At 41.1% G+C, this 12,191-nt stretch overlaps 1 protein-coding gene across 3 annotated transcripts in view; it reads right to left on the bottom strand.

Annotated features, from left to right (window-relative positions):
* The window catches only part of RNF10 (ring finger protein 10), a 31,724-nt gene extending 21,782 nt beyond the window's left edge, over window positions 1-9,942 (bottom strand). For all 3 annotated transcript variants that reach the window (XM_082640078.1, XM_082640079.1, XM_082640077.1), the window contains exons 1-2: window positions 9,341-9,942; window positions 924-1,123 (exon numbers count right to left, since the gene is read on the bottom strand). In XM_082640078.1, coding sequence (XP_082496204.1) covers window positions 924-1,123; window positions 9,341-9,497 — 357 coding nt within the window. In that variant the 5' untranslated portion in view covers window positions 9,498-9,942. The remainder of the gene's footprint in view (window positions 1-923; window positions 1,124-9,340) is intronic.
* Between the last annotated feature and the right edge of the window lie 2,249 nt (window positions 9,943-12,191).

The following is a 12,191-nucleotide window of genomic DNA, read 5'->3' as shown; positions in this document are numbered from 1 at the left end:
ACACCCTTCCTCAAATTCTGTGTGCTCCCTTGCTTCATTCAGGACTCAGAGAGTCCTCAGAGAAGCTTTCCTTAGCCACCTCCTAAAACTACTCTTTGTTACTCTCTATCCCTTTACCGCTCTCAGCCTACTTTTTTTAAATTTAATAATTGTATTTATTACATAACAATTTGTTTATTGTCTCCCCAAACTAGATTATAAGCTCCATCCAATGTTGTATTCCAAGCTCTAAATGATATTTAGTGCATAGTAGGTGAGGAATAAATTTCTGGTGAGTGAATGAATTCTTCCATTAGTGCTCCATTAAATCTTGTTCTATACTGGTTACGTAGTATGCAACATTCAAACAGCAGGATAATATATTTAACCAATAATATATTTAACTTTGATAGCATTTAGTTTGTTTCCTAAATTGTGCAACTACAAACAATGCCACAATGACCTCCTTTGTACATGAGTCTTTATGCACTTACAGAAAGATATCTAAGAAACTCCTAAAATCAGAGTACCTGGGACTAAGGATATATAGCATTTTACATTTTTCTAGGTACTATAGGGCAAATTAATGTCATTAATTAATGCCATTTTATTACCTAAATATTCCAAAGTGTACCTATAAATCAAGAGTGATAATAAAAGGATGACACAAAATTTTTTTAAAGGATGATACAAATTAAGGTACCCGAAATTTGCTATAATTTCTCACAATCCATAATTACAATGTCTTCCAAGAAAATGTTCATAACCTTCAAGGGAAGAAAGGAGGCAAAGTTCCAAACCTAGTTAATCCTCAACTACTCAAGTAATTCAGAAAGGGGGGGACCTCTTGCTCCCACCCCTTCCCAACCACTAATAAACTGGGGATGGGGGGATCAGACCTCACGCTTCTTATGTTCTAGAAAGGACATTCGAAAATTCCATACCTCATCTCGTCTTCCACCATTACAAGAAGAGCTAAAGAGTTTGTTGCTGCTGCCGCCGCCCCTTTGAGGAGGCATCTTATTAAAAGTTTTGCTTTTCTGTGAAGTGGAGCGACGGGACTGGCTGATAAAATTTTCATTTTTGGGGTAGGAAGGTTCACGTTTGCGATTATAACGCTTGGATCCACTTGAGTTCTTTCCATCTGAAAGCAAGAAAAGTGAAAAAATTAGTTAAGAAACGATACATATACTTGGAGAATTGCTCTCCACCTCCCAACAAAATTGTGTTTAAACAAAGGCAAGTGGGCCCTTCCATGACCTCCAAGAAATCTGGGTTGGGCCAGAGCATCAGTGCTTTGGGCAAGACATTACACAGTAAGGTGAAAAAAAAATTTTTTTTTGGAATGAAGCCTAAAGGGTCCCTCCCTCAGGAGGGACACAATATAGATCAAACCACAGAGACTCTCAGTTCACAATGTCTTTCTTTATAACAGAGCTTAATCGCTGCTCTTGTATTGATAAAAGTCCATTCAGACAGAGTGACAGAAAAAGAACAGCCTATCTATATTAAGGAAAAGTACTTTATCTGGAGGCAGGACAGAAGGCCTTCTTCTTAAATTACTACAACACAGCTAGACCCTGTACCGCAATGGTGTGGCCTAGGTCTTAGCAGATATACAGAAGGCACAAAAGCAAAACAATATTTACATACATTTTAGAGGTCAAACTGAGAAGCTATTAAATTGACAAAACAAAAGAAGCTGGACTCTAAGACTATATCAGCGTAAAGTTATACCCTTTTAAAAACTGTTTCTTGCTTTTTTCCTCCAATTACAAGAACATATGTTCAATTTTGGAAACCAGAAGAATAAATTCGCCAGTGCCCATGGAATACCAACCTATGAAGTGTTTAATTTCCTTTTATTCTCCATTTTATACACTCATCACACATCTTCCACAGAATGACAGGCATATAAGATATACTGTCTTCCACCTATTATTCCATGAGCATTTGCATGCACCCCTAGGCTTCAAAAACATGATTAATGGCCACACTGTTGTCTACCATATGCTTATGGCGTAACATAACCAATTTGTTGTACATTTAGGTGGCTTCTGACTTTTTGTTTATTAAATAGTATTGGGAACCTCTTTATAAAGAGGCCTGTGTATAATTATGTCAAGTTCTTAAAGTAGAATTAGCAGATTAAGTATGATCATAAAGCCTTTTACACATCCTCAAGTTGCTTTCCAAAACCATACCAATTTATTTATATTCTAACAACAGTATAAGAAAGAACATCTAGTTTACTACATTCTTTATAATACTGAGTTGAATAAACTTTGTTAAATTGAAGGGTCAAAATAATGTTTCAAATTTGAATTTCTCTGATGACTAGCAACAAACATTTTTTCAATCTGTTAACCATTTGTATTTTGTGTAAAGAGCTCGTTTGTATTCTTTGCCCCACTTTTTCTACTGCGGAGCTGAACTGTATAGATTATTTTGTCCAAATTGAACAAAGAACCCTGACCAGACACATTTAACATGTGCCAAAGTTTACCAGCTTTAAAAAAAAGCAGGGGAGAGGAGGCAAAATAAAACCTATCTGAGAACATGAGAACCATACCAAGTAAATAACGGTGAAAGGTCCCCAAATTAGTCTTTGGACAAAAAAAGACTAATCTTTCTTGTCCCTTCACTCACTCCATCTTGCCTTATTTCAACAGGGAAATCTGACCAAATCAAGTCTGTATCCTACTTTAATGGCTTTAAAAGCAAAAACAGAGAAAACAGAAGTTGGGGGACTTTTAATGAAGAAATCCATTAGGCTTACCCTCAAACTTTAAAGGGGTGGTAGTTTATAAAGTCAAGAGACTCCAGCATGAGCCTCAGAAACTACAACCCCCCCCACCTGCCAAAATATAGCTTAATCCTGTTTATGTTAAAAATATATAATTAATAGAAACATGTCTGGAAAGGCAACAGAGCAGGCTGTTAATGACGTTTACCTTTGGGAAACGAAGCTATTCACGTTGGCCTAAAACAGTGGTTCTCAATCCTACAGTTTGTAGGAATCACCCAGATGAGCTTTTAAGGGATTCTTGTGCTCAGGCCTCACCCTCTAAGATTCTGACCTAAGTAAACAGAATTACTGTTCTGTATACTAATAATTTGGATAATTAAAAAATTGTAAGTACCTACAAGAAATTATTTCTAGACAAGGTGACCAGCTTCTTTTATGGCAGACAAAAATAAATTCAAGGTGAAGCATATGCTCAGGGAAAAGGAAACAGTAGCTGATAAACCAGAGTCCAAATTTTCAAAGCAACCACTTCACACTCAGTTTGCCAGCAACATGGGATAAATGAGAGGTATGCCGTCCTCTCCAAACCTGACCAAATAGTCATGTGAGATGGCAGCATTGTAAGCAGAACAGATGGTCAAAGAAACGCTGCCAGGCTAGGGTTCACTCCTACCAGTCACCTTTCAATCCCAGTTAGGGAAAGTGACCGGAGCTTAAAAGTTAGGATTTAAGAACGAGACTTTTACCTACTACTTCAGTTCACAACAGTTACTGTCAAACATGGCATCAGTGGTAACAATTAGAAAATGAAGCTTCAGATCTCAAATTCTGCCTTGCTCTCAACCCATGGAATTAGTTTATAGTAAAACTTCAAATAAATCGAAAATTCAGAGGGATATAGAACCCCAGCTAACTTTACCATGAAAAGAAATGAGGTTTTATGAAGAGGATAGGCATATGCAGAAAACATGTTCCCCAAACCTTATTATCCAAGACTATTTCAGACGATCCTGCATTTGACCCTGTTGTTTTCAAGACCTAATAGATTTAGACTGCATAGATTTAGGTAAAGCCAGATTCTACACTTCAAGGGCTCAAAAAGGTAAGCTGGCACTCAGGAGGAGGGCTGTTTTCATTTCTTCACTTATTACCACACTGGCAAGGAAACGGTTTCATAATGCTTACAGAACTGCTGACAATGAACTGCTCACTTCTAAAACATTACAACTGACCACACAAGGATTCATGATTTTAGTTGCTAAAATCCACTCCCTCATCTTGTCTCTCACTTACCTACAGGCATGAAGTCAGACATCTAAAGTGAGAGGCTGGCTCTTATCTCTAGACCCAGGCAGCTAAAGATTGAAGGTACAGTCAGGCCTGGGACCCAAAGATAAAACTCGGAGTGCTATTTCTGAGGTGTCCTACAGGCAACTTGCCAGAATATACATGTGAATAAGTTGGGGGTTGAATCTGTCCTCCTTTCTCTAATAGGAGATAGCAATGAGGTGATCTGCTTTAGATTTTGGAAAACAGACAAAAAAGTCAAACTAAGTTCCTAGGACACACATATTCTCTGTTGAAAGTTTTAAATTTCAAAGTGGTTGTTCACAATCCTGGTTGCACAAGAGAATCATTTGCAGAGACTTTTAAAACTATGGATGTCAGGGCCCAAACCAGACCTAAAGAATCAGAAAGAATTGCTAGGGAAGAGCCCCACACATCCTTATTTAAAAAAATTTTTTTAAAAGGTCCTTAGGAGATTCTAATGCACACCCAGAGATGAGAACTGCCAAAAACTGTCAAGACACAGTCCAAAATGGACCATTAGTTAAATGGCTCAAATCCAGAACACAGGATCCTAGTTTCAAGAGACTTGAAAACTTAATCCACTGTCTCAGCTGTCCCACATTTCCCTAAGAGAAAGGTCTCCACCAAGTAACGGTAAGCGTATCTCAGTCTCTTCCCCCAATTACCAAATTACAGGCCATAAATTTTTCAGTTAAAAAATTTGGCATCATCAACATTTCTAGCTGTAGTTGTAACAGGTGGGACAGTCTAGAGATCAGAATACCAGCCAGGAAGTTTCTGCTGCTGATTCATGCCATGTCACAAGCAAGTTGCTTACCCATCATCCAAAGCGGTTGACAAGCACCTCTGGAGGGGCAACATATGGCCTTACTACAGAATCAACTGATAACTGAATCCAGCTGAAATTAGTAATTCTGAATGAAAGGAAGAGAGAGGGGGTATCAGGAATGACGCATGTGCCAATAAGTTACTTGCTTGTTAAGTGAATTTATATAAAGTGTATTTAGTAATATTGCCTGGGACTTCTTAGGAATTTACTTGGACAATTACTCTAACTCCTGGTTTCCTTGTCAGTAAAATAGGGCTAATCCTCTCTCCTCCCTCCTCATATAGAGTCATGAGGACTAAGAGAAAACTTCTGTAAAATGCCTACCATGGTGGCTGGCACATAGTTGCTGTTATTTGAAAGCCTATTATTAATAAATCTAAAATTCCTATCAAGAGCACCTATTAGACTTTCAAAAAGCCATAGAAACCAAGGACTCAAGCCAACCAGCCTGGAAATTCTTTTAACTTCCCTAAATGGTGTTTATAGAAGGCTTTAAGTCACCTCAATTTTCAAAGCCATCAAAACCTCCAGGTCCATTTACAGCTCAGAGGCTTTCTTCAGAGCAGATTACCCCTAGTAACCTGGCTTCTGGTACCGGAATATAAGAGGAGGAGTGTCAAGACAGTGCTTCATACCACCAACCTCAAAATAACTGCTTCATAATACCTGACCTTCCTTTAACCTCCATGGCAGTACCATCCCCCACCCAGAAGGATGGGCCAAGAGACTGGTTCTGGGCCAGGGTCCATTGTTTGCCCCAAAACAGCCAGGTCTCTCTCTTGCCTCTTTTTACTTTCTTTGCTCTTTTTTTTTTTTAATCAGTTTACTGTTTGTTTTCTTAAATACTTATTTTTATTTATTTATTGGCTGTGTTGGGTCTTTGTTGCTGTGCACAGGCTTTCTCTAGTTGCAGTGGCTTCTCTTGTTGTGGAGCACGGGCTCTAGGCGCGTGGGCTTCAGCAGTTGCAGCATGTGGGCTCAGTAGTTGTAGCTCGCAGGCTCTAGAACGGAGGCTCAGGAGCTGTGGCACACAGGCTTAGCTGCTCCGCGGCATGTGGGATCTTCCTGGACCAGGGATGGAACCCGTGTCCCCTGCATTGGCAGGCGGATTCTTGACCACTGTGCCACCACGGAAGTCCCTCTTTGCTCTTTCTAAACAACTTTCCCCAAACTCTAATCCACCTCTCTCCTCTGGGCTACGTTCCTGGGATATTTACTGTTGAACGTTCTTAGAACTACATCTTAGCCCTACTGGAACAAAACTGTAGGAATAGATCCAAGAAAAGGAGTATTATGCAAATGTTTGAAGCAATTAGCCAAGGCAAAGAAACTGTGGTATGCCAATCTGGCCAGAAAGATCAAGTAAATCCTGTTAGCCAAATGTACTTATTTCCTGTGTGCATGAAGGGCAAACCTAAGCCAGTCGCAGGAACAACGACTCAAGTATATTAATCATGTAACTAGGAAGCAAATGACCATTTATTACACACATGGTTTAGAGAATAGAAACCAAAGGTGTTTTTCTCATGTGAGGTAGGAAAAGGAGAGTGGAAAAGGGAATTAAATATTTAAAAACTGAAAAATCCTTGTTCTTGTTACTTTAACAACAGAAAGACAAGTTGTAAGTCGTCTTTTCACCTCACCTTTCCTGTTCTTCAACTCAGTACCATGAAACTCAAGAGGTCCCTTCAACAATTTCCAGCTGAATCAAGTACACCAAGTGTTGAGTCAGCTTCTGAAATCCTACAGAAATCTTTTTACGGAATTATGCAGAATTTCAATCTACTCTTTTGTTAGAGCAGCCATCTAGAAGTAGAAGTCCCTGTGTAAGAGGTCCTGAACAATATCTGCTGTGGTAGCATTGGTCTTAGTTGTAATGTTCTTAAGGCAGTATATGCTACCTTTCAGCTCAACCTTAGCCAGTATCTAGTTTCCTAAGCCATTTTTAATCTCTATTTACTGTCTTTGAATTTGTTCCTAAATGCAAACAGGTGATTATGGTTGATGAGGAACTCTATTTAGCTACAAGCCTATCCTTCCTTTTTGCTAAGGGAATATACATAGCAGTAGCCAGAAAAGTAGGCAATAGCAATGGCAAACATATTCAAGCTCTCTTACAAACATATTAAACAAAAACTAATGCTACCAGAGGGCACACCTGTGTATTTCATAAAGTCCAGCAAAAAAGTCCTTTCCGTGAGTTTTTACTTCCTTCCTCAGAAGCTTTCAATTGATAAGATGAATAGTGTTTTAAAAGTATTTTATGGGTTTTTTTTTTGTGGGGGAGGGGAACTTCCCTGGCAGTCCAGTGGTTAAGACTCCATGCTTCCACTGCAGAGGGCACGGGTTCCACCCCTGGTTGGGTAACTAAGGAACTCACATGCCCCATGGCAGCAGCGGCCAAAAAAAAAAGAGTATTTTATGGTTTTCTTTTTTTTTTTGCCATGCCGCATGGCATGCGGGATCTTAGTTCCCCAACCAGGGATGGAACCTGTGTCCCCTGCAGTGGAAGCATGGAGTTTTAACCACTGGACCACCAGGGAAGTCCCTTTATGTAGTTGCTTAAAAAAAAAAAAATTCACTTCAGTCAGAATGAACCCAGCAATTAATACTTACTCTATACAAGTCTGACTGAAATGTTAACACTGACAAATATTTGCTTTGGTCAAACCACAATAGAATTCTGTATCATCCTGTTGGGTAATGAGAGTTAGTTCCACTAATCAACATATTCAAAGTCAGGACAATACAAGTAAAATGCCTTACATACCTCAGTTTTGTTGCCGTTTTATTTTGTTTGAGTTGGGGCACACTTTCACCTACTGCTTCACTAAACAATAAATCAACTTAAGGCATTTACTGCAACTGACTCATGACTGTAAGTCAGTGGCTTAAACAGGAGCCCCAGAAAAGTTAGTTGAGAATTAAGATAGCTGGAGAACCAGAATCTTTAACATCTAGGAATAGAATGCATAAGTTATTTATCAGCTACAATGAAAAATATGCAGACTGTTCTAAACTAGTTCCAACACTGGCCAAGAGGACTGGCAAACCTCTACCTCTAGGGAAGATCTCCGATAAACCTACACATGTGCAAAACCCCAAAATTAGTCTACATAATATTGCCTGACGTGGCCTGAGAGTATACACTTATCCCTGCTTAGATATTTAAAGCATTCATTCTTATCAAGACAACTGGTCTCCACCTGAGTTCCAAAAGCAAGCTCTAGAAGACCCTGATGTACCAAGTAAACAAGTTTGCTATATCGAGCAGAAAAACTCTGAACTCAATTCAGCCTTACAGTTGTTTTTCTGGTTTTTAAGTCAGCCTTGCAGTTTCCTTAATCTTGGAAGTTTTAAACAACTGGAGCTCCACATTTGGGGACTCCAAATGTTCCCCTCTCTGCCACACATCCCCACTATTCCCACTGAAAACATTTCCTATTACTGCTAATTTAATCAAAATACAAAAGAGCAGAGCTTTGAAGTAAGACGAAGACATTCAACTCCAGATTCTGCCAACTCCGGAACTCCTGGCCTCTCACCTTCTTCCTTCTTTAGATGTGAACAATTCCACCCTGCTGGACAGGTGACGGGAGTATTGAAAAAAGAGGTAAAAGCCTAGCCCAGTACCTGGCACATGGTAAGCCCTCAATAAATGGTAGCTATTATCATCATGATGGTCATATTTAACATTGAGAGGCATGACTACAGAAATGACAAAATCTTCCTCATAAGATGACACCACCCTAGTCTAACAAGGAAATAGACATGATGTGTATTTGGTGCATAACAGGTGTCAGGTACTCTCCTAAGCATTAGTTCATTTGTTTCCTAAGTTAATTTATTTTGTCCACCTTTACAGGTAAGGAAACTGAGACACTCACTCAAGGTCTGGCAAACCTAAAAAGACTGAATCCAGAGACTGTTCTCTTAACCACTACTCCACACTAAACGAAGCCATTCAAAGATGAGTCCTCTTCATCTGGGGAGATCTGGGACCAGGTTATTCAACATGACATTTGAGTTTAACAAATCTCTGGGCCCCACCATCCCCTGTTTAAACTTGAACACTACCCAATTCTAATTCAACATTAAGAGTAAATGAACATAGTGGTTTTAGGAGCGTACGCTGATGCGTCAGACAAACCGGGTCTTCAGGCCTGCTACACATACTAGCTGGTGACCTCACCTTTTCTGAGCCTCAATTTCCTCATCTGCAAAATGGGGATAAGAATAGCACCTACTTCACAGAGCTATTTCGAGCTTTAATGCAAGGATATACTAAAACCACGCAGTACAGTTCCCATTAAGTGTTAACTAGAAGTAATGGGAGCCATGGAAAAGAGAAAGATATGAATAGTAGAAAGCGGAGCTTGTCCCTGGGTGACCCAGCTGGCACACGAGCGAGGATCCTCCCCAGCATTAGGAGCAGTCGCCCCCCGCCCACCGCCACAGGAGCCCGCCCTTACCGCTCTTAGGTTTAGACTCGCCGGCCGGCCCTGCAGAGGCGGAGCGGGGCGGCTGTTGCCCTTTGCTGCTGCCCGAAGAGGCGGAGGAGCTGCTGGAGCCGCTGTTCTTGTCCATGTCGGAGGCGGTGGCGGCGGCGCTGGGGGAGCTCTGCGGCATCAAAGGGGGCCTTGGCGGCGGCGGCGGCGGTCGGAGCGGAGCGGGCGCGGCGGAGACCCAGGCTCATGGCGTTCGGGGCCGGCGGGGCTCGGCGGCGGCAGCGGTTCTCGGCCTTCATGGCGACATTTTTCCCTGTTTCCTTCCTCGGCTTCTCAAACTGGAAGGAGAAGCGGCGGGCGGGGCTCTTGAGCCCGGCGGCGGCGGTGACCGAGAAGGAGGAGGAGGCCGGAGCTCGGAAGTCCGGGCCGGGCCTGGCGGGGCGGAGGCTGCGGGGAAAGGGGAGGCGAAGGAGGGTGCGCGAGCCCCGCCGGCCGGCCGGACACGCTCTCCCGCCGCGGGGCAGGGGAGAGGGCTTGCTGTCTTGGTGTCGGGGACAAGTGTCTCCGACACAGCGACCGACACTCGCCTCTGGGCCGAGGCCGAGCTGCTCCGGGAATGGCGACGAGTCGCCAAACAGCATCTCGAAGAACCCGGATGAACTATATATAGTGGAGATGTGAGCGTGAAGCACGCTGGGAAATGTAGTTTTCTGCCTACATCCGGGTCCAATGGGTTTTTGTTTGTTTGTTTTCCTTTTTTTCCTCCTCAACGTGTGAGAGATCTTACAGGATGATGGGACTTGCAGTACAGGTTTTGGTCTTAGTACACTAATAATAATACATACCACTCATAATGCATCCAAACATTGGAATACCTGTGGAATTCCTTTATTGACTCATTGTAAGTTATAGTTCTTATTCTAGTATTAATATCAATTTATTTATGGCTCTTATTCAATCTCCTAATAATGATAATAATGACAATACTTTACATTTAATATCACTCTACAGCACTTCCTCATACAATTACTTCATTTCATAGTCATTTATTAATTAATATAAATCATTGTTAATATTTCATTTCAGTGTTAATAATAATAGTTACCATTGAGTGCTTATCATTAGCAGACACTGCTCTGTGCAGTTTTTATGGAGTATCACATCTATCCTCACAATAACTCAAATTTAAAGACAAGGAAACGGACTCAAAAAGCTTAGATCATTTGCCATGATCACACAGCTAATAAGTGACATTCTCAACTACCTGTAAGATAAGCAGTTCTCCATTTTACAGATATGGACACTGAGACTTAGAAAATCACATATGTATTTTAGAAATCATATGACACCCATCTGTACTTTGGAAAATTATAAATGATTTGTTCCAACAGTAGCAGTTCAAGATTTAAAGTATCATAGAAACACTGTGAAAAAGATAAATAATTCTTATAAATATAACAATAAATAAGGCTAACCTTATCTAGTTAGAAACCTATTATATGCCAGGCACTGTGCTCAGCACAAAGAATTCCGAAATAAATTAATGCAAGAATGTGATAAGGACTATAATAAAGTTAACACAAAATGCTGACCAGAGCAGAGGCCTCAAGGAGAGATGTACAAAAATTTAGCAGGGGTAGAGGAGGGCTTCCCCAGAGGTGGTGTTACTTGAGCTGAGCACAGAAGGATGAGCAGAATATCAACAGTCATAGATGAACAAATAAACAAATAGACAAAATCCCAGACTTCCCCTAATTAGGCCCTTTTGGGTTCCTTATTAATCGTCACATGTTATACAAAACATTAATAAGTATATACAAGTCAATCAATCTTGCAGTTAACAGTTTTAACTGGGATAAAGGAAATTAGATACTAATCTCATTTTTTAATTTATTTATTATTTATTTATTGGCTGTGTTGGGTCTTCATTGCTGCACGCGGGCTTTCTCTAGTTGCGGCGAGTGGGGGGCTACTCTTCATTGCAATGCACGGGCTTCTCACTGTGGTGGCTTCTCTTGTTGCGGAGCATGGGCTCTAGGCACGCGGGCTTCAGTAGTTGTGGCTCACGGGCTCTAGAGCGCAGGCTCAGTAGTTGTGGCACACGGGCTGAGTTGCTCCGTGGCATGTGGGGTCTTCCCAGGCCAGGGCTCAAACCCACGTCCCCTGCATTGGCAGGCGGACTCAACCACTGAGCCACCAGGGAAGCCCTAATCTCATTTTTAAAATTTCCTTAAATGCCCTCCACCAGTCCTTATCTTGCTTTCCCTTTTCCAGCTTCCCCCCCCCCACAAATCATATTGAAATGAGAGAATGGCTACATCATGCATCAAATTAAGTCTAGAAAATCCTTAAGTCCATTCTTATGTATGAATAGACGTGGAAGATACACTAAGATTCCTGGATGATTTTTTATTTCCTTTAACAAAGATGTGAGAACTCTGATTACACGGGTGAATCATTCCTTTCTTCTATCACTCTTAAAAGAGAGGGAAAGAGAGAAATTCCAGTGTGGTTCTTCCAAACTAAAGCAGCAGGTGTCCATCTGTCAGGTTACATTAAGCCAAGAAGAGATTTTTCCTTTTCAAAGTAGTTTCTTAGGGTCCTTGGCGCTTTCTCCTTGTGAAACATTTACAGGAAACATACTTTAAAGAAAATTAAAGCAGAAACATACAGAAATCCAAATAAAACTCACCACCTCCATCCTCTTTTGCACAAGATGCTCTACGTTACCCTTACCATAGAAAAGAATGGGAAAATCTGGGGTTGAAGTAAAGCACTCATTCTATACCAGTTGGAGCTAGAAATGTAGCTTTGTGATAGCAGGAGAGGGAGGCTGAGTGGTGTTTTCTGGTGACTTACTAAATAGATGCCAGAG

This window comes from Mesoplodon mirus, assembly GCF_964341445.2.
Source record: "Mesoplodon mirus genome assembly, chromosome: 13".
NCBI lineage: Eukaryota > Metazoa > Chordata > Mammalia > Artiodactyla > Ziphiidae > Mesoplodon > Mesoplodon mirus.
This window is presented reverse-complemented; position numbering and strand designations above follow the sequence as displayed.